At 39.4% G+C, this 25,434-nt stretch overlaps 2 protein-coding genes across 4 annotated transcripts; both read right to left on the reverse strand.

The window, feature by feature from the left end:
* Positions 1 to 740: 740 nt before the first annotated feature.
* LOC104435586 (cytochrome P450 CYP749A22) lies at positions 741 to 3,329 on the reverse strand. 3 transcript variants are annotated; one of them, XM_018869048.2, is made up of 6 exons: positions 3,147 to 3,329; positions 2,783 to 2,993; positions 2,475 to 2,701; positions 2,164 to 2,395; positions 1,398 to 1,776; positions 741 to 1,290 (listed from the first exon to the last, which is right to left on the reverse strand). In XM_018869048.2, the coding sequence occupies exons 4-6, from the start codon at positions 2,346 to 2,348 to the stop codon at positions 859 to 861; spliced, it is 996 nt and encodes a 331-aa protein (XP_018724593.2). In that variant the 5' UTR covers positions 2,349 to 2,395; positions 2,475 to 2,701; positions 2,783 to 2,993; positions 3,147 to 3,329; the 3' UTR covers positions 741 to 858. The 3 variants fall into 3 exon arrangements, with proteins under 3 accessions (XP_018724593.2, XP_039162204.1, XP_039162205.1); XM_039306270.1 differs by having other exon boundaries at positions 2,783 to 3,329; XM_039306271.1 differs by having other exon boundaries at positions 1,398 to 1,835; positions 2,783 to 3,329.
* Positions 3,330 to 9,270: 5,941 nt separating this feature from the next.
* On the reverse strand, positions 9,271 to 10,292 carry LOC108955901 (cytochrome P450 CYP749A22-like). The gene is made up of 3 exons (XM_039307181.1): positions 10,106 to 10,292; positions 9,718 to 9,941; positions 9,271 to 9,534 (listed from the first exon to the last, which is right to left on the reverse strand). Exons 1-3 carry the CDS (start codon positions 10,290 to 10,292, stop codon positions 9,271 to 9,273), a joined length of 675 nt encoding a protein of 224 aa, XP_039163115.1.
* Between the last annotated feature and the right edge of the window lie 15,142 nt (positions 10,293 to 25,434).

The raw sequence follows: 25,434 nt of genomic DNA on the forward strand, positions 1-25,434 counted from the left end.
TCTCTCAAGATCATGGCGCAAAGAGATTGAGAAGCCCCATCAAGAAAAAAAACTCACTTTTTTCTTCTCTCTTTTTCTTGCCTCTATTTCTTTTTTTAGCGTCTTGACAGCTAGAGTCTTGCTATCGCTAATATAAAGGTATCACTTTTAATCTAAAAGCAAAATCTGATAGAAAAAACAAAAAAACCCCTAAAAAACAAATATTTGGCTTCATCTATAACACCGACCCCCATTTTTTTTTATGAACATTGACATCATCAATATTGAATCTTTTATGAATTGAAACCCCATGATAAATTCACATCTTAAACTAATTATTATTTAGCTTACGTTTTCCCTTTTCTCCATTCTTCTTCCTCGAGCAAATAGTGTTCTATTGCCGCCTTCTTCACGACACTGTCATTGACTTTGCCAACCTGCGGTGGCCTGAACGCACTACGTTCGTCATCACCATCGTTGCCTGCTAATTCATCTCTCTCTCTCTCTTTCTCTCTCTCTCTCTCTCTCTCTCATGAGGGACTAGCTGCAGTCTCTTTATCATCTAAACCATTAATTATGTGGTCATATCATGGAGCTCATGTCATCAGTGGTTGAGATAAACTTGATTTACATAGTCTATAGAGCAGGTTACGTGAAAGGTGCATGCCTAAAAATTGATGACTTACAAGAACCAGGACACAGTATTCTACACCATGAAGAATCTTGGCAAACCATATAGACTATACACGGAGAATGTATAATGGATATTAAGAGAAAGATGTCTTTATACCTTTACAAATATCACAAGCCTCTGGAAACAAGAATTTTACAAGCCTTTGTCAAATTGACATTTGCAACTGAACATCATGTGGTGATGAATTACTGAAGAGGATGAAATATGATTTGAAGTCCATGTTGCGGGCGGTTCATGAAATTATAAACTGGGCAGTGGATATACGCTGGGGACAATTCAAAGGTGAAGCGTTGGAGGATCATTGAAAGGGCGACTTTCGCTTCAGTCATCACGAAGCTCATCCCAACGCAAGATCGACGTCCAAAGCCGAAGGGGATGAACACGACCGCATTGTTGTTGGTAGCTTTAGCTACACCTTCTGAGAATCGCTCTGGTTTGAATTGATGCACATCTGCCCCCCAGATTTCAGGGTCACTGTGAAGCTTAGGAATTGGTACAAAGATTTGAATATCAGCAGGAAGAACAAGCCTCCCTAACCTTTGTTTCTTGCCAACTTTTCGATTCAAACCAACTAAAGGAGGGTACAACCGCAGAGTTTCATTTATGATCATGCTAATCTACACATGAAAAGGGAAACATAATTAGTGAGGCATCATGTCTAACTTAGAATTCAAGTGAACTGAAAAAGGTCGACCGAGACCAAGACTCAAATCGTTTTCTATACCTTCTTTAGTTTTCCAAGTCCATCAAAATCAGGGTCTTTATTCCCAAATACATTAAGAACCTCCATTCTTGCTTCCTCTTGCCACTCTGGATAAATCGCTAGGAGGAATAACATCCATGCCATCAATGAATTGGCAGTTTCTTGTCCAGCAACGTAGAATGTCTTGCACTCGTCCACCAGATTATCAACCGTGATTTTTTTGCTTTTGTCCACATAGTGCAAAGCCTTCACAAGCTGTCCTAGGAAATCATCCCCAAAGCCATCCACTTCACCAGCCATCACCTTCTTCTCTCTTCTCTTGATCATCTGTACGATGGAATTGCGTATGCCTTTCTCAAGTTTCTCTGCTTCGACTTCATCCACTGTCTTCCAAAGCTTACTGTCAGCAGGATTCAGAACAAATTCCATAGTTTTTCAGGCCTAACTGAAACTCAGATTCTGAGATGTAAAATTCGTTAGTCCATTGAGGCTTGAAGTTTGTATTTACACGATGACAAGTCGTTGTCTGACCATCATCGGAAATTTGCAGCTTGCTAAGTGTGATCTTACATCAGTAGTTATAGCAATAAGAATGGTTATTTAAAAAAAAAAAAAAAAAAGAATTACCTCCTTCAAATACATTTACTCAACTGGAAAGTTTCGTTAGAATTGTCCTATTAAAAAAATCTAAAGTTCAATCGAATAGTAGCCTATGCTTACTGGATTTTCCTAGCTTCTACATACTAAAAATTGCCAAGTCAAATTTTTCCTGGAAAATATTAGATACCTTAGTCCGGGTAACCTTATAGTGAAAGCATTTCTGGATGTTAACAAGCTCAATCCTGTCAACATCTGAAAAATGTTCCTTCCTTCGACGAAGCTGCTTCCAAACGCAGTTCTTGAAATCACTTCAGATGTCAGTACCTTAAACTCTCCAAACACCTCGATCTCTTTCCTTCTTGATTCTTCCATTTTCCTAGCATTGTGTGAACACTGTCCACCATTGCCGGTACCATATTCTGCAAATTCAAATTTTCCCAGAAATAATTAGTAAAACTTCAACTCACACAATTCTCTTTTTCCATCGAGCCCAACTACCTTCAAACTTTCCCCATGGAAAGCACGGTTGGCAAGTTTACGCTTCTTCGCCCATTTCTCGCCGCCAGGTGTGCTTGCAAGCCCATCTCCTAGAAGCTTCTTGGAGAAGTCCTTGCTTCCTGTTTTCGGGTATGTTTTATCTCTATTAAGCAGCACCTCCTTAACCAGCTCTGGCTCTGTGATGACTAGTTGTGCTTGAGGTCCGAGCCAACTCAAGTAATTTCTCCCTACAAAGTTGCACGAAAGCTCAAATATCAAATTTCACGACACTAATAAAGCAAAGTTTTTTTTTTCTTTTAAGTTTTTACCATATGTGCCTATCCATGTGTTGATTTGAGGCTGAATCTTAGGGAATATGTCGTGAGAGAGATTGCTCATGGGTGTGTTCCTGGCTTCCATATTCATCTTGATTGTTTCCTTGGTGCTTCCATGGAGGAACCTGTAGGGAGGGCCGGTGATTCCCTGCTGGGCCATCATCCTCTGTATTCTGAGTGGGTTCCACCATAGCTTGTGCAATAGCTTGGCAAGAGAACAGAGAACAATAAACAGAAACAGAAACAGAAACAGAAACCGAAACAGAGAGCTCAAGAAGATGACTAATTGCATAGCTCTTTCTGGGGAGCAAATAAAGAAAGGAAATGGCAAACGGGAAAATTACAATAGAGGGTATACTTGTGAAGTAAAAATGTTGATCAGGCATTTGTTGTTTCTTTCGGAGGAATCTATGAGCTGGGGGATGACATGGTCAGAAAATGATAAACTTTGTTGGGAGGATGTTGGAAAGTTCATTTTGGTCCGACATTTTGGCTCCATTTCGAAGAAAACGTGGGATAGAGACTAATTAAAACACATTAAGGACGAGTAAAAGAACTGGAAGCAAACCGAACCGGCTTTATCCAGTCTTCAACTGTTCAGTTTTTGGCTCTCAAATTGAACTAGCTTTGAACGGATATCAAGGCTTGTTCGCAGTAGAATCGGGTTTCAAGCGTTTCAAAACCAAACCCTATTAGTCTCTTAGTTAAAAACTTTTGCAAAAACAATGAGGCAAAACATTTCAGCATAAACTGTTCATTATCGTTTCTTGAGTGACAGTTTTAACAAAAATATGAGAAAAAGGATATCACAGGTGCCACAACTTTTGTACGGTGCTCATCCTAAGATCATTTATTATTATTATTATTATTATTATTATTATTATTAGTTGAGTGTCATATTACTTTTCAATTAATCACTTGAGCGATACAATTATTTTAAAAATGTTTACCGATTTTTGACAATTAGGTGAACGGATTTTAAATGTTACAACACTCAATGAATGTTTTTTAAAAGTCATTTTAATTGAGTGATCGAAAAAAAGTTATGATATTTAAGTAGCGTCATACAAAAATTATGACATTTGTGATGTTCTTATCCCAAAAATATGCATATAATTAAGTAATGAAATAAAAAATGAATAGGGAAAAGGTAGACCGGCTTTTCAGGTTGAACCTGAATCAGCCTAAAACTAATTGGTCGAGTTTCATACCTAATCTGGAGCCAACTTGTTCAGTTTCCGATTTAAAAATTGGAACCAACTTTAACGTGATAGGTTTGAGTTCTTGTTGGGATATATCTATCCTAAAATTGATCACGCTTAGGCAATACCAATGTGTCGCTGGCCAGTCCAGATTCGTCGAATCCAGCCTAGGAAAGGAAGAGCTTAGGACGAGCCATTATTAAATGATTAGGGTGCATGCACATCCAATCCCCGAAAGCCATCAAAATCTTGTAATTTCCAGCGAGGTCCACATGAACCGGGGTAAATGAGACGAACATATGAGCCCATTTGTGATTCTTAAAATGAATTGAAATCGTATAGAATCTAGCAATGTTAAAAATATAATTTCATTGATGAGTTATAAATAATTAAACGGACTCAATTTGCAACCTAAAGCAATTGATTATCTACCATGTGATTTGAAAATAATAACGTAATTATTTGGGCGGTATGTCCGACCAATATACAAGCCCACTCGTAGAATCGAAATTTTATGGATAATGAAATATGCAATTTGAAAAAGTGAAATCATTATTCTATTTGTAAGCTACTGGGGAATAAATGCGCTCACTTGTGAGGCGAATATTCGTTGATAACATACGATGCAATTTGAATGTGTAAAATGATTATTATTTTTTAAAGTAAATGGACCCACTTGTGAAATTGAAAACGGGTTCATAATGTATTATTAAATTTGAAAGTCGCAAAGTCCTTGTTTTATCGATCCTTCTCGAACGGAAAAGCAGCTCATAATCTACTGACCTTTGAAAGTGGTGGAATCATTATTTCAAGTTAATATAACCTTCTACTAAAATATAAGGTAGTTTCATTAATTGCTCGATATTTTCATTTACTGATTTTTCCTCTCTAAAAATTAGGTAAAAATCATAAAAAAAAATCCTAAACTATGCTCACTCTGATATATTTATCCTAATTTTTTTTTTGTAATACAAAAACTCCAAACTTGTACTTATGTGACACATTTATTCCAAACTTGTATAGTGTGATATATTTACCTCAAATTTTTTTCTTGTAACACCAAAAACCTCAAACTCGTATTCGGGTGACACAAAGTAGTGAACGTGTAGGGCACGTGGTGCATGGATCCCAAAAATTTGGCGTCATAGAAAATAGTTTGGGATTTTGATATCATAGAAAAAAAAATTGAAATAAATGTGTCACATTGATAAAAAAAAAAAAAAGGTTTTTCTTATGCTATAGAGAAAAGTTTGGAGTAAATGTATCACAAAGGTGAAATATGGGATTTTTTGTGTCACAAAGAAAATTTTCAGTAAATATATCACATAAATACAAGTTTGATATTTTAAATATCACAAAAAAAAAATTAAAATAAATATGTCACATTAAGTAAAATTTGAGATTTTTAGTGGCATTTTCCTTTAAAAATTCAAACTAGAAAGATATCGTTTGCAAAATACATGATTTTATTCTCGGTAAAGATCAAGAGAAGAAACTTGTTTTATTTGAAGGGGTTGTATTATGTGAAATTTCAAAGATATAGTAATGCAACCTAGCTAAATTTTTAATCGAAATCTTGATGAATAAGCGAGCTGCATGTGCCATTAGCACGTGGACCTTGTCTCATAATTCATTCACCTCTTTTCGAGCAATGTCTTGCAGAGAGGCACAATACCCATTAACAAAACTTCAAGATGAAGTTTAGTCAATAGAAACCTGTAGAACACATCACGTCTTTACAAACCTCATCCATCGTTAGATCCATCAAATGTTGAACATGCCGATTTTATAGTCGTTGCCCTTAATCTCCTCTCCCTTGGTTATCTCTCTAGTGCAAATTTGGCATCTTGGGTGGCAAGTTTATCGGCAGTTTTTAATAAACGCAAGATAGATGAAGAGCAAGACAATTAAATTTGGCATACCAAATCAATGAATATATATTATATGAATACTTTCCAAATTGGAAATTATTTACTTGCTTACAACTTAAGGCTTATGTACTTTCCAAATTCGAAATATTGATAAACAGATACCTGGCATGTGGCGTTAGCACATGAACCTTGTCCTGTATCATTCTTTTATTTATTTTCTCGAGCAATATCTTGCAAAGAGGCACAACTTACAGTTGACTATCTCTTTGACCAAGAAAGTGAAATATTTCGAAAGGATGACATTGATCTATATATCTAGGAACAATGGGCTATTTGTTGATTTTGGCTAGGAAAGCAAATGGTTGTGAAATTAAAGGTAGTTAAAGTGCAAAGACTGGAAATTTAAAGGGTGCGAGAATGATAAAGTGCGCTGAATAAAGAGGATAAATGTTAATTTGCAGGAATATATGTTATGTGATTGATTGGGCGATTTCTTGAAAAAATTACAACATAGGTATTTATAAACCACCGGCAACTACTTACAAAAAATTTTGATTTAAATCTTCCATAACTCCTAATCTGATATGCAAAAATTTGATAAAAAGTTAGAAACTCTAGACACGATCATCTATCATTTAGCAATGATTATCAATAAGAAGTTATTAATCCCAATATTATAGGCATAACTATTCAGGAACCACGTACTTGTGTCGATCCATCAACTTTGTCTTCGAGCTTCAACACTCAGCAAACATTTGCAATAGTTGACGATGACTCTCACTGACTGGTGAAGGCCCTTGTCGATAATTTCTAAAATGTCTAATACTTATAACTTCATTAGTGAGTAGTCGATTATCTTTAAATTGTCAAATGCTTTATATCTTGGCAACTTATAGTATTGATCAAACTTTGCTTAAACTTCCTACTTGCTGATAAAATCACAAGTTAGTCATTTTCTAGTGTTCACATTGTCCTAACAAATTGTCGAGAGAAAAACCTACATAAAATACAATATCACTTGGAAACTTCATCCACAACTAGACCCAATATCCGACCTCGCCTTTCCTAAAGTGCAACTTGGTCTCTTGTCCAGTCGATAACTTATTGCTCTTGTTCGCCTCCAATGCGTCAAACTATTGAAGCTACACATCCTCAGTCCTCCAATTTGTTCCCTATCACGTTCGAGATATACAGATACATCAATAAATGTATACCTATATAGTGCCTTGAACGGTCGAACACTTGCACATCCTAAAACACAATAAAGTAACTCATCTAACCCAAAATATATTTTTTCGTCTTGCGAAATGCATATTATAATTTCTATAGAAGTAGCATCCGTCTCATGTCAACTTTGAACAGCATATTCGAAGGTTCCCGTTGGTCCTTTAATAACAATTAATAGGTAGCCCGCCTACCTCTATTTTGGACTAAGCGAAGCAACCTATTGAAATATTCATTGGGTGGTTCGTGTCCGGGGCAGCGTGGATCTAGTATTGGATCCAACACTGAATCTGGACTGGTGTTTAAAAATGAAGTCAATGATATACATCGCAAGTCGCCAAGCACAGGGCCAAGTCTTTCAATAATATTCTTGCACATCTATCTGTCAATTTGCCCCACAAAGAGGGTTTCATAAAAAAAACCCAAACAAATACATGCTCCCAGCATTATTTGATGCTTTCACACGGCGGTATGTTTTAAATTACTAATACCAATTGCGCCCAGAGTCCTTGACCGACCGCAGGAGTGAAGCTTAAGGCTAGTGGGTGGGAGGGCATCTGGGACACGAGGGAGGCGAGGTTGGGCAACTGTTGCCCGAAGTAGATCTTGAGCTCCAAGAAGGGCACGAGGTTCTGGGGGCTTTGGGTGAGGAGAGGGCGGTGTTGTGTTGGGCCGTAGTACTCGGCCCGGTTCAACAGACATAAGAGAATGACCGTCAGCCAGGTGGTGTGGGACTTGAGGACGCGAGGAGGAGGACACTGATCTTGGGCTTGGAATCGGTTTATTAAGTCGAGAAGTAAATAAAACGGGTCGTTTACAAAGACCCAACTAAGGCCTTGAACATCACTGTCTAAAACAGATTTGCAAATTGATTACTCTATGTATAACGTTATACTGTTGTACACAGTTTGCGACCAATTATCCGTTGCTTTTTTATCTTTTGGCATGCAATCTTATTTCAGCATTCGAAACCTGGTTATTCACAGTGATGACTGCGGGGCAGAAAAACCTGGATGCACCAAAATACATGACTGCATATACTAGCCAATGACAAGTTCAACTGTCTTCTGATTCTGAATGTACAAACTTGCTGCAAGCACATACATCACCACACTACAGTGCATGAAATATCACCTGAACTCCGTGTTGTGGGCTGGTCGTGAGAAGTTGAGTAGGTGAGTGGACGTATGCAGGGAGAGAGAAAAGTATAGCGCTGCAGAATCATCGAAAGAGCAATCTTCGCTTCCGCAGTTGCGAAATTGAAACCCACACAAGTTCGAGGTCCCAAGCCAAAAGGGAGAATGCCGCCAAATTGTTGTTGGTGGCTTTAGCAACCCTTCAGAGAATCTCTCCGGCTTGAAAAGCTGTGCATCGTCACCCCAGATTTGAGGGTCGTGGTGAAGCTTCAAATTCGGGATGTACAGGCCAATGTTGGCAGGAAGAACAAGCTTTCCAAGCCTAGTTTTTGTACCAACTTTCCTAATGAGACCAACAATTGGAGGATATAATCGCAGAGACTCGTTTATGATCATTCCCATCTATAGCGAAAAGAGAGCACATAATATGTAAATCGTTTCGCCATGCAGAAATGACAACAATAAAGGAACATTTTAGAACTAAATGAGAAGAATAGAAATTACCGTTTTCAGTTTCGCAATACCATCAGGATCTGGATCCTGATTGCCGAACGCGTTGAGCACTTCCTTTCTTACTTCATCTTGCCAGTCTGGGTGAATCGCCAGAAGGAAGACAGTCCATGTAAGCATGGTATTTGAGGTATCGAGCCCAGCAATGTAGAAGGTCTTGCACTCGTCAACAAGATCAGTAATTGTAATTCTTCGACTCTCATCATCACTGTGAGAAGCCTTCACAAGCAGTCCCAGAAAATCATTCCCCAAATCATCCAATTCTCCGGCTTTCACCTTCTCTTCTCTTTTCCTAATTATCTCCAACATGGCATCACGTATTCCATTCTCAAGCTTTTCGGACTCAAGTTCATCATTAGTCTTCCACAATTTACTGAAAAACGTAGCCAAAATCCCCTCATATCAACTCGGTTCACCAGAATGAACAGAAATTCTAATGCGTAAGTATATTGTTGGACGAAAGTATATTGTCGGACAAGTTCTGTATACTTTTGGTTTGACATTCTGCTAACAACCAACTAATTGGCTTATCAGACCAATTAAACTGAAAAATAGAAAGAAGAGAGAGTACCTGATTCCTGGAAATCGTATTTTGAAAGCATTCTGGACGCAATCGAGGTCAACTTCCTTAACATCTCGAAGATATTTCTTCCTTCCACATAGCTGCTCCCGAATGCAGTTCTGGAAATTATTTCTGAAGTCAATACTGTAAATTCTTGGTACACCTCGATCTCATCGCCGTGTAGATTTTTCCATCTGTCCAGCATCATGTGGACGCTATCTACCATTGCTGGAAGCATACCCTGCATTTGCACACATTTGATGAAATTAATTAAATTCTTCAGTATGGGCCAACAATTTTCAAGCAACATCGTGTTTCCAAATACTCAGTCATTCATTGTGTTCATTCATATCTCTACTATTCCATCTTTGGTAATCAAAGACAACATTGGATAACATTTCCTGGGTGAACATGTAAATTGTACTTTCAAGCTATCCCCATGGAAAGCATAATTCGCCAACTTACGCTGCTTCGCCCATTTCTCGCCTTCCGTCGTCCCGAGCCCATCTCCCAAAAGCTTCTTGACAAACCCTTCAGTTTCAGGTTTCGGAAAGGCCTTGTCTTTATTGTTCAACACCTCTTTGATCAGCTCAGGCTCTGTCACAATCAGCCGAGGCAGAAGACCATACCAGCTCAGATAATTTGCCCCTACAACACCCACAGATCAGGAACCACGTAAAATTAAACAGATTGGAATTCCGAGACGACGAATATTACACGAATTTTCGCGACCTCACCGTATGTTCCAGTCTAAGTGGAGATGTGAGGCTGGACGCGAGGGAAGATGTCGTGAGAAAGGTTCATGGGTCTGCTCGAAGCTTCATTCTTGAACTGGAAGATCTCCCGGGTGTTTCCATAGAAGAGCTTGTAAGGAGGGCCTCTGATTCCTTGTGAGGCCATCGTCCTCTGGATGCGACACGGGGTCCACCATAGCTTGTGGAGAGCGATGGCGAGAGCTGAGAAGAGAAGTAGAAACAGAGAGGTCCAGAGCACGATCATGGCGTCTCCCAGAGAATCGGGTTGGGCTCTGAAAGGAGGATGAACAACAAGAGGAGAGTGAAACCAGCTTCTGGGTAGTGAAATCAACGAAACTCCTGGACTCCTCCCTCAGCCTCGAGTTCGAAGTATCTTGGTTCTTCTTTTATTTTCAAATTATTTATTGATTTTGCATTTGCCTTTGTATCGTGGGAATCTTCTGCGCTGAGAAACTATTAGGCGTCCCAGAGTGTCAAGTCAGTGTGCTCCCCTACCAATCACAAAGTTTCATATGCCTCCGCGTTAGCGAGTGGTCCCCACCACTGTTTCTGCATAGTAAATATAAAATTTCTCTTTCTTATTTAAAAATTTTCTCCTAATTATAAGTCTGCACACCTGCTACGGAGAGATAGAGATATTTCCCTTTCTCTTCCCTTTCTCTCTCATACCTCTTGTAAATTCAAAATTTCAGGTTCCCTCGTCTACGCTCTCTCCGACGCTCGCTCGCTCTCTTGTTGGGTGTCACTTCTTCGCTTCTACTCTGGCGCTCATGCTTGTTGGGTCTCAGTCTACAAAAATTCAACGAAACTTCATCGCCCTCTCAGTCTCCATCAAGAAGGAAACCCAACAGCAAGCTACGACCGTTTTTTGCGCAAGAGAAGAAAGGGAAAGAGCCTGACACGGCGGGAAACACCACGTAGCTCATGGCGATGGTGTCGTGTCCCCACTGAGATAGCTAGTATAAGCACCTAGAGGGGGTGAATAGGTGCACAAACAATTTCTCGAGATACGGAAGCGATTCTAGGCAAACGATAGAAAGGAAGTTCTCTTCTGATTAATAAAATACAATCAAAGTAAAGTAAAAAATAGGGAAGAGAAAATTGAATACAAGGTTTATAGTGGTTCGGCTTATTCCAAGTCTCGTCCACTCTTCCGCACCGACAGCCCACCGGCTGGATTTCACTATGAACAAAAGAGAAGTTACAAAGACAAGACTTTTCCTTGATTCCACAAAGTGTAGATGTTCTACCACACTTCCTCAAGGTTTCTCACGAATATAGACTCGTTTTGTTTACAAGATTTCGCTCAACAAATGAATTGACTAAGAACAAGGAGCTTCAGACTTTGGAATTCTTCTATCGTTCACCTCACTCGAACAACTGGAACTGTCACGCCCCGATCCTCGGGCACGCACACATCCTTCTACTCTTGGTCGATTTTATAATGCGATATCCCAGGACTATGTATCGCCGACCTTTTCATTATTTAAGCACATGCGGAAGCGATTAAAATCCCCGACAATAAAACAATGGGATAGAAAAGCATGGCCATATTTCTCATATTGAAACTTATAACCAAACTTTTATGCAAAACACAAATCAAAGCGCTTCACAACTTTTTACTCTAAACTCTATTCACATCAATTGAAGTTCACAAAAGAAGATGGAATCTCAATCCATCCGGGTCGTACTCAAGACCCCCTTCGAATATCTTCTTCTTCCAAAAATCATTTTCCTCAAGTTCGCCTTCGAGTTCTCCTTCTCAGACTCCTCCTCCTCAGCTCCTCAACGGAGTCCTGAAATGTTTTTCCCCATACTGGGATGAGACTACGTCTCAGCGAGTTCTACCCCACTAAGCCCGATTAGTAAACCATTATACTACAGGCTGCCTAAACACGCATAGAGCAGATGACTTACCTTGGCCTCGTATTCCACTGCAAGTCGGTACAATTCACATACATTACGTATAGAATCGATACATCCAGCAATTGAAACGCATCACTCAACTCAATAAATCACAAGGGTCCAGTTATAGGGCCAAATCGTTATGACACGTCCCATTCCATGTCACACAATTTTGTCTCATAATCCGGCGCATCAAACTCAACCATCATGCGTTCCAATTGTTAATTACACCCCCTCAAGGGTACGGCCAACTCTATTGGCGGTCTTACGGCATTGCCGGCGTCGTCTCCCCCGTGAGCACGGCAACGTCTCTCAATTAGACGGCTTCCCCGAAGGGGCATAGGTCCAGAATCTACTGCGACCCGCTACCCTAATGCATGGGTAACCCGAAAAGGGATTTAGTAACGTCCGGCATAATTGCTCGAGACTGGTTCTCTTAACCAACACACGACCACTCAATATCGGCCCAGGACCCTGTGCCTTGCACTCAAATGCCTCCGTTAAAATAGTGATCCTGGCCTATTTCCTTCGTATTAAAAACATCCCGAAAATAGTCGTGTGTGGGTACACGGTCAATTCGAACCAAGACTCGATACTTATCTTTTTCAAACCCCACTATTTGATATAGTACTAAAATCCATTTTCGGTGTTAAAACCCGACACCCGGGATTTTCTGAATAAATATCAAAATCCACAAATTTCGGAATTTAAATACCAAGAATCCAATCAGCACTCCATTTGCATAATTTAACACTCAATTGCAGAATTTAACCACGCCATTTACCAATCCATAATTCGGTCTCAATCAATTCCAATCAATTTAGAGTAAATCTCTAAAATATCACAATTTATTTAATTCCATACAACGTAGAGCTCAAATAAATAAACGGACTGTGCCACGACAATCAGCACAGGATTCCGGTCGTCGGCCATCAAAATCTTATTTTCCAAAAAAAATAATTAATAAATATTAAAAATTCCATTTAGCTCAAAATAACGCCCAATTAAATAAACGGACTTCACCACAGTCATCGGCATAAAATTCCAGTTCCGAACCATCTCAGTTGAATTTTCGGAAAATAAATAAATAATTAATTTAATTCCGAAAAATAATAATTAAATGCCAAAAATCACACTTAGGCCCGAATCGCCAAATTGAAGCCCAATTAGGGGTCGGAAAATTTCCGAGATAGTTCCAATAAATAGTAGACCACGTCTACTTGTTAATTGCGCAATCAATTTATCTAAATCGCATCACGTTGACTAATAATTGTTAATTTATTCTAATCTAACAACCTAAACATAATTAATTAAATCTAAACCAACCTTAAGCATAAATAGCCAACTAATCCTGGATTAGTGAGATTACTCACCAAATCACCCGCAAATCGGATCAATCCGACGGCGGCGACGGGAGGGACAAAACTTCCCAAAGCGACTCGCGGATCCGGGGCCCGGAAACGGCCCAAAAGCGAGCCTAAAGCCGCTGGAAACCCATTTCGTGGGTTGCTGGTTGGCTGCGAAACAGGGGAAAACAGAGATGGTTAGGGGCGGAGAAGGGGTCGGGAAAGCAAGAGGCGGTTCGGTGAGGCCACACGGCGGCTCCGGCGGCTTGCTCGGCCACTCACGGTGGGCGGACGAGACGGAACGAGGGCGAGAGACGCACGGGGAGGCCTAAGCGCGAGGAAACGAGGGCTGGCGGGCGCGGGCGGCAGGGGCGACGACTTGGCGACAAGCGAGGCAAGTGCACGGGCGGTGACGGCAGCGGCCGGCTGCTGTCTCGGCTTCTCCCGCTTCTGGTTGGCCGGTTCGCACGAGACAAGAAGGAAGAAGAAGAAGAAGCTGGTTCTATCATGTGCGGGAAGGAAGAAGAGAGAGAGAGAGAAGAGAGGGGAGAGGATATGCATTGACCGGTCAAAAGGGAAGGGAGAGAGAATAGGCGGTGGGGGAAAAAGAATTCGCACGAGGGGGAAGGGAAAAGGGAAAGGAGAGAGAGAGAAAAGAGAAAATAAAGAGAATAAAGAAAAGAAGAGAGAGGGAGAGAGGGAAATAAAATATTACCTTTCCACTTATTTTATTTCATTTCTCTTTCCCTTTCTAATTCCTTTCAGGCTTCAATTTTCCTTCCGATAATTTCTTTATTGAAATTTCGGACTCGTCAATAAATTGACGAGCGATGAGACAAGATCCTAAAAATAAGAATTATGACGCGCTTAAAATTCGATTCCCGAAATCGAGTTCAATTTCGTGGTTAAAAATCGATCAGACGTGATTTTAGCTCAATCCAACCAATTAGGTAGCTTTTAGGGATTTTACGGCGATACATCCCTTAACGGCTTCACCCAATAGGTTAGTTAACTCGTGAGTGATCAGCTCAGAGAAAAAGGGCCATAGGCACGTCGACGAAATGCCCATTTCACTTTATCGAAACGGGGTCGAATTTCAGGATGTCACAGGAACGTCTTCCTTATATACTCCTTCATGACATCATACCCGTTGGCATTTACCAAAGGAATTCCTCCAATCTACCCGTTGGACGGAATCAATTAGGAAGATCATTCGAGCTATTAAAGGAACATGTCGATAGCCCATCAATCATGTTCGCCCATACAATCAGGATCTCGGTTTCCATAAGTAGAACCTTCCAAGTATACTTTGTCAATCATCGGATCCTTAATCTTCGAATCAATTATGATCAAATAAAGGATTCCGTCATGTCATATCCAGCCAAGAAATCTTCTCCAGTCAATAAGGTCGCATCCTTAATGAAACATCCAGTTCTGGATAGCCTTTCTTCAACGGATTAGAAACTGCCAATGAGGATAGACTTTGAGTCTTGAGTCTGGCTGTCCGGAGGTCTTCAGACTTTAAATAGCAGAGTCTGCAAGCCTTCGACTAGGCGATGGAAACGTTTTGTCAACTTCAAAACACTTCAAGAGGATTTCTCCAACAATCTCCCCCTTTTTGATGGTGACAAAACTTTCCTGTAGATTTGGAAAACTTTGACCTGCAAAACATTTCTCAAACACATATGCATATATTATAGAGATAAATGGCTAAATGAATAACACTAGAATCTGCAACCACAGAAAATAGGTTAGTCTAGTATGCAATAAAGCTATCCATAAGATATCAATAGTAGTTAATAATAAGCAGTCAAATCCAAATCCCAAATTTAGTCCACATCCAGACACACAAGTCAAGTCAAAACAAACCACAAACCAAATAAGCCAAAAGTTCGACAAATTTAAGTTCAAAGTTTTCAAATCTCGCATCTCTCCCCTTTTGTCGGCATAAAAAAGGTTGAGATGAAAATGGAGTGGAGTCAAGAATGCTTGGGAACACGAACAAGCTGGAAATCTCCCATCGACTGAATGATGCCTTCCAGCCTTTTCAAGTTTTCCTTCAGTTGTGCAACATTCTCACCCTTAGCATTAACCTGAATCTGAAGAGAAAGGGCTTGGATCTAATCATTCAATGAACCCGAAGAAGCTTGACATGCATTCTGCAAGTTCTGAACTTCGCATCCCAATGCATATATTTGACCTTGCATCTTCAAGAGAATATCCATAACTCTGCGAAAGTCTGTTGAATTGTCGGTCTGCGTACTAGCGTCGGCACGATCTGATGGAGTAAATGCAGACGACGGTAGATCAGCATAATCACGCAGATTTGGCAATGAAACATCATGACCTTCCTCAGGAAATTGAGAGGCATAAATATCCTCTGGATCTGCTGGAGATTGACTGACTCCCTCACTAGTTGCAGGATTTGAGGACATTCCTCTTTTCTCTTGGTCTCCCCCTGTTTTCATGCCTTCAGGTGGAGAGTGCTCCTCATGTTCTCCTTCTTCTTGATCTCTTTTCTCTTCTTCTTCTTTTTCAACTCTCTTTTTCTCAGCATCTCTTTCTTCTTCTTCTTCTCTTTCCTCCGTTTCTTTTTCCTCTGCTTCTTTCTCTTCTCTTTCTTTTGTCCGTTGTTCTGAGTCTTTCTCTGGAACAGAACGACTCATATTCTTCAATGCCATTGCAAAAATAGTGATGTTTTCCTCATCATCTTCATCCTCAACGATGAGAGCTCTTCTTCTCTTGGATGGAGCATCCATGGGCTCCTTGCCTTTTCTTTTTCCTGCAGAAGAGATCTAATGAGATTTGACTAGAGTCTTCTCCTTGAATTTCTCCAACGTCTTGCTTAGTTCCTTCAGACGCATCTTAGTCACCATTTTCAGTCCTACCACCATATGATCACAAGATCGAGCACAAAGAATTTGCGGAGGCTGAATGTTCAGATGTCTGAATAACTTCGTCACAAGACTTGAATAAGGAAGTCGACCTCTGTCATTCATTACTGCTCTATACATGTGGAACATAACGGTGTGAGGAAGTGAAAACCTTTTCCCGGTGATGATGGCATACATCGGCTTTGCCTCCGAACTTGAAACATCGGTCTTGGAAGTTGATTTCGGTCCGAGGCAATTGATTACAATCTTGTGCAGCAAGATGTTGAATGCACTCATCCTTGAGTAGGAAATATTTTCCTCTGTTCTCCTGTCCTTAACAAGTTCCAATGTAGTACGAGCAATAGAAACTTTGATCCGTTGATATCTTCCTCTCTCAACTCCTAACACATCTGCTAGCATATCCATATCCACTACAAAGTCTTGATCTTTGACACTGAAAGAGAATCTATTCGCATCCAAGAAACTAAGATTTGAATAGAAATATGCGTTAGTTGAGGATAGGCCTCTATGGTGTCGAGCAGAATTTTCAAGTTGAAGATGACCGAACTTTTCCTCAAGTTCACATTCACAGCATCCAGAAAATCAAAATCCACACTCCTAGGGTTTATCACCCCCACGCTTCAGCAATTTTGAGTATAGATCCTTCTTTCCTTCGATCTAAACAACTCTCCCCTTTTCCTCGATTTTCCGCCGCAACTCCCATTCTCGGTTGAAATTGGCTGTATAATTTGTCATCATCATTCCCATCTACCGGATTAAATCCCCAATCACGAGGATCACTTGGGATATTCACAAGGGTTTCTTCTGCCACCCCTTTACGAGCAATTCCCAAACTTTTCATTTTTCGCAAAAATATATATTCATTTCTATATCCTTTGTCCTTAAGAAAATCATCAACATAGTTCAATGGAGTACCAGTCCTTTTAAAGCACGGTCGACTTATAAATAAAAAGAGGGCCTTTGAACTCTTACAGGATCTGCATCTTCAATGATTTCTTCATTTTGTTGATGATCATCATTTTGAGGACTAGATGGAGGAGAATGACGTTCTTTGAGAATGTTGTGGGCTCTTCCTGCTGATTTGGAGACACTTTTTCTTCAAAGGTGAGATCGAAGTGCGTAGGCCCCTCACTCATTCTCCGTGGTCCCCTGCTTGCGATCCTCGAAGACTTTCTTGAAGACGACATCTTTCTTAGTCTTTGAAAGATTCCTTACTTGATTTTCCTAAGAAAGATGACAACTTTTTCGAAGATTAAATAAGAGAGGAAAATAGGAATGGAAGATTGGTGCTTTTTAGGGTTTTGGAGTTAAGCGAAGAGAAACCGACTGTATATAAGACAGTCGAAAGGAGGAGATATCAATCGTCATAATGGAAAGTGAAAATATGCCTTTTTAAAAAATAACTGCCTTTTTCGAAAAATGGTCATCTCAAAATAACTCATTTTTCAAAAGGAAACGTTGCAATAATCTCGTCAATTAAAGATAGCGGTTGAGATAACAATAATCAAACACGGTTGATGAACGTACCTTTTCAAGATGAGATTAGAGAGAGAATAACTTACAGTCAAAGTCTTGCAGGTCAAAGTCTTATTTATCTCGAGTCTCGAGAGTCTCTAGACTTTAACTTCTTCAAACCTCAAAATGTTGAGTCCGGAAATGTATAATTTCAAATTGATTTTTCTCCAAAGGCTTTGTAAATATATCCGCCGTTGGTTCTTTGAGTCAACAAACCGAATCGTAATTTCTCCATTTTGAACATGATCTCTAATGAAATGATGTTGAATCTCTATATGCTTTGCTCTTAAGTGAAGAATTGGATTTTTGGTGAGATTGATTGCCTTTGGTGTTGTCACATTTAATCTCCGTGCATGAATCTTCAATTCCAAAGTCTCTTAGTTGTTGTTTTATCCACAGAATTTGTGAACAACAACTTCCGAGAGCTACATATTACGCTTACTGTCAGAGAGAGCTCTTTTGTACTTTGCTTCCTTGAAAACCAAGACACTATCCTGCCTCCAAGTAGTTGACAGGTACCAGAGGTGCTCTTTCTATCAACTCTGCATTCAGCTAAGTCTGCGTCTGAGTATCCAAGAAGAGTAAAGTCTCCCCTTTTAGGATACCAGAGACCAAAGCTTGAAGTTGATGCAATATATTTGATAATACGCTTTGCAGCATTTAAATGAGATTCTTTAGGGTCTGCTTGAAATCTAGCACAAATGCAAACACTAAACAGAATGTTAGGTCTAGAAGCAGTAAGATAAAAAAGTGAACCGATGATACTCCTGTATAACTTTTGGTCGACTTTCTTTCCTCCTTCATCTTTGTCTATCTTCAAGGAACTTGACATTGGTATATCGGCCTTTTTGCAATTGTCCAGTCCAAACTTTTTTACAATATCATTAGCATATTTTTCTTGATGAATAAAAGTTCCTTTCTTTAGTTGTTTCACTTGAAGTCCAAGAAAGAAGATTAACTCACCCATCATGCTCATTTCAAATTCATCCTGCATAGTCTTAGAGAATTTCTTACACAGACTTTCATTAGATGATCCAAAAATAATATCATCGACATATATTTGAACAAGTAGAAAACTATTGCTTTCTCTTTTAATAAAAAGAGTAGTGTCTACTTTACCTTTAACAAAACCATTTTCAATTAAAAACTTATTCAGTCTGTCGTACCAAGCTCAAGGTGTTTGTTTTAGGCCATATAAAGCCTTTTTGAGTCTGAATACTGAGTCTGGTTTCCTTGGGTCTTCAAACCCAGGTGGTTGTTCCACATAGACTTCCTCATGGATGAATCCATTTAGGAAAGTACTTTTGACATCCATTTGGAATAACCTGAAATTCTTATAACAAGCAAAAGCAAGTAATAATCGAATTGTTTCTAACCTTGCTACCGGTGCGTAAGTCTCGTCATAGTCTATCCCTTCTTCTGGTGTGTATCCCTTGGCCACGAGTCTTGCCTTGTTTCTTATGACTTTTCCTTTCTCGTTCATCTTGTTCCTGAAAACCCATTTAGCTCCAATAACGAGACTTACCTTTCGGTTTAGGAGTCAATTCCCGACATCATTAATCTTGAATTGCCTGAGCTCTTCTTGCATAACTTCAATCCAGCTTTCATCAGATAAAGCTTCTTCTATACTTTTGGGTTCTATTTCAGAAATAAGAGCCACAGCACTAGACTCTTCGCGCCTTTTGGATCTTGTGCGAATTCCTTCATTGATGTCGCCAATAATAAGATCTTTGGGATGACCGGGACTTATGTTTCCGGTTCTTTGGTTAATTTGTCGATTGATGGTCACTTCCTTCACTTGAATCTTCAACAGTCACTTGTTGATGGTCCTTCAAAGTCTGAGCTATTTCCTAAGATTTAGACTTTGTAGAGTCTGGAGCGGTTCGATTCTTCAAGATGAGTCAGTGGATTCATTTTGCATAAAGTCTTGGAATTTAACATTCATTGATTCTTCCACTTTGTTTGAGTCTTCTTGTTGTAGACTCTGTATGCTTTGCTTGTGGTTGAATATCCAAGGAAGATGCCTTCATCTGACTTTTCTTCAAACTTACCAACTCGATCATTTGCATTTTTCAGTATAAAACATCCGAATACATGAAAATATGAAACAATAAGCTTCTTTTCTTTGAATAGTTCATAAGGGGTTTTTTCCGAATAGGTCTTAGAAAAACTCTATTAATAATATAACATGCTGTAGAAACTGCTTCAGCCCAAAAACGTGAAGACATATTGCTTTCTATTAAAATAGTTCTAGCCATTTCTTGAAGAGATCTATTCTTCCTTTCCACAACTCCGTTTTGCTCTGGAGTATATGGAGAGGAGAATACATGTTGAAAACCAGATTCATCACAAAATTTTGTAAAATCATGATTTTCAAATTCACCTCCATGATCTATTCTTATACTCGAGATAACATACCCTTTTTCATTTTAAACCTTTTTAGCAAACTTTTCAAAGTAAGAGAAAGTTTCAAACTTACTTGCCAAGAAATATACCCAAGTAAATCGTGAGTAATCATCCACAATTACTAGGCGGTATTTCTTACCTCCAATGCTTTGTGTTACGGTTGGTTCAAAAAGATCCATATGCGAAAGCTGCAGTACACGGTTAGTGGAAACTTGATTTATTGGTTTAAAGGAATTTCTTACATGTTTTCCCAGTATACATGGTGTATATAGATCAGACTTTTGGTATGATAAATTGGGTAGACCACGAACAAGCTTCTTTGCTGAGATTTTGGCTATTTGCTTCATATTGACGTGCCCAAGCTTTCTGTGCCATAAGTTTGCTTCGTCTTGGATTGAGATTAGACATTGTGATTCATCTGGTTTCACATCCAAGAGGTAGATATTTCCATTTCTTCGACCCTTGAATGACTGAGTAGAATCTTTACTAATTCCTGAACATATTCCCTCTTGAAAGTTGATTTTGAAACCAGTATCACATAGCTGACTAATACTTAGCAAATTGTAATTAAGCCCTTCCACTAAGGAAACATTGCTGATTGTGAGATTTCCAATCTTTACAGTTCCAAATCCCACAATTTTTCCTTTGCTGTTTCCTCCAAAAGAGACTTTTCCACCATTTACTCGAACAAGCTTTATGAAGTAATTTGAGTCTCCCGTCATGTGTCTTAAGCATCCAATATCCAGATACCATTTTACCTTTTTTCTTGATAGTGACCTGCATTTAAAAAAGAAACTCAAATCTTCTTTGGTACCCATATTTTCTTGGGTCCATTGGTGTTAGTATGATATGCGGTTTTTGCCAATACCTTTTTAACAGGTTTTCAAATCATAGAACATTCTTTTTCAAAATGATCTGCATTATTGCACTTTGAGCATCTGAGAGCATTGCGACCTACTGGTTTTACAAATATCTTTTTAAAATGATTTTTGTAAGCATCTCTTGTGGGTCTTTGTTTGATTCTTTCCTTCACTTTCGGAAAATCAATTAAAGGAATGGTTTCATGATCATTCCCAAACCAGATTTATTGAAATAAGGTCTTTGAACGAGAGAAATTTTTTTCCGTTTCTCGATCCTATAGAAAATCTTTTGGAAATATTTGAGATATCACTTTTCAAGAATGCATTTTCTTTTCAAAGATTATCTTCACTTTCTTTAAGAGAAGAAACATTCTTGTCTAAACATTTCACTTTTCTTTCAAAATATTTTCCTGTTGTTTTAGAGCAGAATTTTCCTTCTTAAGTTCGGAAATTCTTTTAAGAGAAGTTTTAAGACTAAAACACAATTCATCAATGTATTTTGAAACTTTAATAGGGACTTTGAAGTTACTTATCTCAAATTCGCTTTATGAATCTGAATCTGTCTCGAATTTGAATCAATCCGATTGTGCCATCGACATATATTGGCATAATCATCATCACTTTCTTCACACTCTGTATCACTCCATGTTTCAGCTTTTAGAGCTTTTCGATACTTTTCAGTTTTTCCTTTCTTCTTCCTCAGAAGAGGATAGTTGGGTCTGATGTGTCCCTTTTTCTTACATTCAAAGCAGATTACATCTTTGTTTGATTCATCATCCTCAACAAACTTAGTCTGTTGCTTTTGAAAACTTTGTTTCTTTGAATTGAATCTTCTTCCTTTTCTGTTCAGCTTTCTGAATCTTCTTATCATGAGAGCAAGTTCCTCATCATCCATATCGTCTTCAGAATTTGTAACATCAGAATCATCATTAGATTTTAATGCAATGGATTTCTTACCTTTAGGGTCTTCGTCTTCATTGATTCATTCCACTTCATAAGACTAAAGAGTCCTAACCAACTCATCAACAGATAGTGGCATGATTCTTCAGGTCTCTCTAATTGAGGTCTTTATGTGATTCCAATCCTTGGAGAGTCCACGCAGTAGCTTGTTTACCTTCATGGGATCAGAAATTGGTTGACCTTGATTTTCAAGACCATTCACGATTTCTGTAAAACGACTAAACATATCAATTATAGATTCTCCTTATTTCATTTTGAAGGCTTCATATTGACTGAGGAGAATGTTGATTCTAGTCTCTTTCACTCGATCGGTTCCTTCATAGGTAATATGTAATCTATCCCGGACTTCTTTAGCTGTAACACAAGAAGATATTCTGTTATATTCGTAGGAAATAAAGCACAATATAAAGAATAAATTGCTTTTGCATCAAAAGCTTGTCTCTTGATTATCTCTTCCTGAGTCATTTCGCTAGACTCAACAGCATATTTTCCTCTTTCTAAGACAGATGCAGCTTTAGGAACGATTCCTTTTTCTACAACGTCCCATTCCAGAGGATCCTTTGATCTTAGGAACGCTTTCATCTTGTTTTTCCATATGTTGTAATCCTTTCCATCAAAGTAAGGCGGTCTGGTATTGCTTTGCCCTTCTACTAGCCTTGGAGCCAACATACTAGCCATGGATCTTTAACTCTGAAGTAAAACACTTCAAACAAAGTGAGTACACATGCTCTGATACCAATTGAGATAGCTAGTATAAGCACCTAGACGGGGTGAATAGGTGCACAAACAATTTCTCGAGATACGGAAGCGATTCTAGGCAAACGATAGAAAGGAAGTTCTCTTCTGATTAATAAAATACGATCAAAGTAAAGTAAAGAATAGGGAAGAGAAAATTGAACACAAGGTTTATAGTGGTTCGGCTTATTCCAAGCCTACGTCCACTCTTCCGCACTGACAGCCCACCGGCTGGATTTCACTATGAATAAAAGAGAAGTTACAGCACAGCTTTTCCTTGATTCCACAGTGTAGATGTTCTACCACACTTCCTCAAGGTTTCTCACGAATATAGACTCTCTTTTGTTTACAAGATTTCGCTCAACAAATGAATTGACTAAGAACAAGGAGCTTCAGACTTTGGAATTCTTCTATCGTTCACCTCACTCGAACAACTGGAACGTTTTCCTTATATACTCCTTCATGCCATCATATCCGTTGGCATTTACCAAAAGAATTCCTCCAATCTACCCGTTGGACGGAATCAATTAGGAAAATCATTCGAGCTATTAAAGGAACATGTCGATAGCCCATCAATCCCGTTCGCCCATACAATCGGGATCTCGATTTCCATAAGTAGAACCTTCCAAGTATACTTTGTCAATCATCGGATCCTTAATCTTCGAATCAATTATGATCAAATAAAGGATTCCTTCATGTCATATCCAGCCAAGAGATCTTCTCCGAATAATAAGGTCGCATCCTTAATGAAACATCCAGCTTGGATAGCCTTTCTTCAACGGATTAGAAAGCGCCAATGAGGATAGACTTTGAGTCTTGAGTCTGGCTGTCCTGAGGTCTTCGACTTTAAATAGCGAGTCTACAAGCCTTCAGACTAGGCGATGGAAACGTTTTGTCAACTTCAAAACACTTCAAGAGGATTTCTCCAACACCCACCAAGCCGTCGCCACCGCAAGAATGCCTCCATGGCCCTTGCGCTCGTTGAGGCCACGTATCAAATGGGTAGAGGGTCATCCACATCTTGCCGAGGCCGAACGAATCTTTGACATCCTAAATTTCGACCCCGTCTCGATTAATATGTAATGGCCATTTTGTCGACGCAGCTATGGTTATTTTACTCTAAGGAGGGCCCTTCGCGAGTTAGCTATTCTATTAGGTGAAGCCATTAAGGGATATAAACACGGCAAACTCAAGAATTCGATTGAAAATTGACTGCTCGACCATAATAATCGGTAAGGGTCAATACGACACCGTCATAAGCAATTAGTGATTGGATATAGGTCGATTCGACGGAAACATGTAATTAAATTGCGAGTGGTTCTACATGATTGCGAAAGTCGTGTCGAACGACACTAATCCGATTTTCTATCAAAATTATACAAGGGTCGACCGTGCTAAAATCCCTAAAAGCTACCCGATAGATTAGATTGTATTAAAATTGCATCTGGTTGATTTTAATCACTAAATTGAATTCAATTTCGGGAATCGGACGTTCAAGCATGCCATGATTCATTTTTAGGACATCGTCTCATCTTTTGGAGAAATTCCATCAAACCTGGAATTTTGCGGAAAAATCAATTTCGGCAAAAAAAAGAAAAAAAAAGAAAACTAAGTAAATTCGTATGGGCTGCCATGAAGGGATATTTGGCCACCAAAAAGAGTTTATTTGTGAGAAATTGAAAGGAAAATAACCATTAGATGGGCCCTTGACTATTTGGCTCGAAGACTTTGGGACTTAGACAATGATGGATTAGATATTTGCTTAGGCTTGCTATTGGTTAATGCATGGACTTCATGGTTCTTCCTCTCTCTCCCATCTCTTTCCTCCCTATCTCTCACGTTTAGCCCCCCATCACCTGCAGAGCAGCCCCATTTCCCCTCAATCCCTTCTCGCTCACGTCTTTTCCCTTAATCTGGTTCTGCCCATTTTTCCTCTCAAGCCTCCCCACGTTCCTCATCCCACCCGCACCATTCTTCACCGCCCATCTCCATCATTTCCCCCACAGCACCATCACGCCATTTCCCTTCCACCCCCACAGCCCCTCACACACATCCCTCACGCCAGCAGCTCCACTTCTTCCCTCATGCCCCATTTCTCTTTCCTTCTGCTGACCACACGATCCCACCGCCTCATCCCATTTCTCCTTCCATTTTGCCGCAACCACCCACCATCCGTGTCCACCGAGCCGCCGTCCAACAGCCGCCAACATCCAGCGACCTCAGCCCACCGGACAGCCAGTGTTCAGCTCTCCCACAGAAGCCGAACCAAGCTCCTCTTGGCTGTGAGCTTGTAGAGCCAACCCCACCTCTACCAAGCCTCCGTTGGAGACGTGGTAGGCTCGGGTCTTCAACGCCTTCACGTCACCGTCGCCATGAGCCCGCCGCCACCCTAATCCAATGATTTAACTCCCTAATCCTTGTTTAGGTTGTTAATTGACCTTATTGGGTTAAATTAGTACTAATTAGCTTAGTTAAATTAATATTAAGTGAGATTAGCCTTAAGATGGATTTGTGTTAATCTAGTTTGGTTAGATTATCCTTAAGATAGATTAGTATTGATCTAGTTGGTTGGATTAGTACTAATGAGGGTGATTTAGCTTGGTTTAGTGGATTTCTCTCGGATTGGTTTACTAGACACTCACCATTTGCCATTTTTGTGGATTAAAAAGTGCTACAATTTTGAGATTGCTTCATTCATGAAAAATGTTCTAAAAATACTCAGCTATGATATATATTTTACTTAAGATTTTAGGGATTTAAACTAA

This window comes from Eucalyptus grandis, chromosome 2 (genome assembly GCF_016545825.1).
Source record: "Eucalyptus grandis isolate ANBG69807.140 chromosome 2, ASM1654582v1, whole genome shotgun sequence".
In the NCBI taxonomy this organism is placed as follows: domain Eukaryota; kingdom Viridiplantae; phylum Streptophyta; class Magnoliopsida; order Myrtales; family Myrtaceae; genus Eucalyptus; species Eucalyptus grandis.

Excerpts from the sequence above, each read along its gene's own strand:
- LOC104435586 (XM_018869048.2), bottom strand. The coding sequence starts at position 2,348 with ATGGAAGAATCAAGAAGGAAAGAGATCGAGGTGTTTGGAGAGTTTAAG. Across the intron at positions 1,777-2,163 it reads ATAAGGTTACCCGGACTAAG|TAAGCTTTGGAAGACAGTGG; the intron begins GTATCTAATATT and ends TCCTGCTGACAG. Across the intron at positions 1,291-1,397 it reads GACTTGGAAAACTAAAGAAG|ATTAGCATGATCATAAATGA; the intron begins GTATAGAAAACG and ends TTTCATGTGTAG.
- LOC108955901 (XM_039307181.1), bottom strand. The coding sequence starts at position 10,292 with ATGATCGTGCTCTGGACCTCTCTGTTTCTACTTCTCTTCTCAGCTCTC. Across the intron at positions 9,942-10,105 it reads GTTCAAGAATGAAGCTTCGA|GGGCAAATTATCTGAGCTGG; the intron begins GCAGACCCATGA and ends TGGGTGTTGTAG. Across the intron at positions 9,535-9,717 it reads TCCATGGGGATAGCTTGAAA|GGTATGCTTCCAGCAATGGT; the intron begins GTACAATTTACA and ends GTGCAAATGCAG.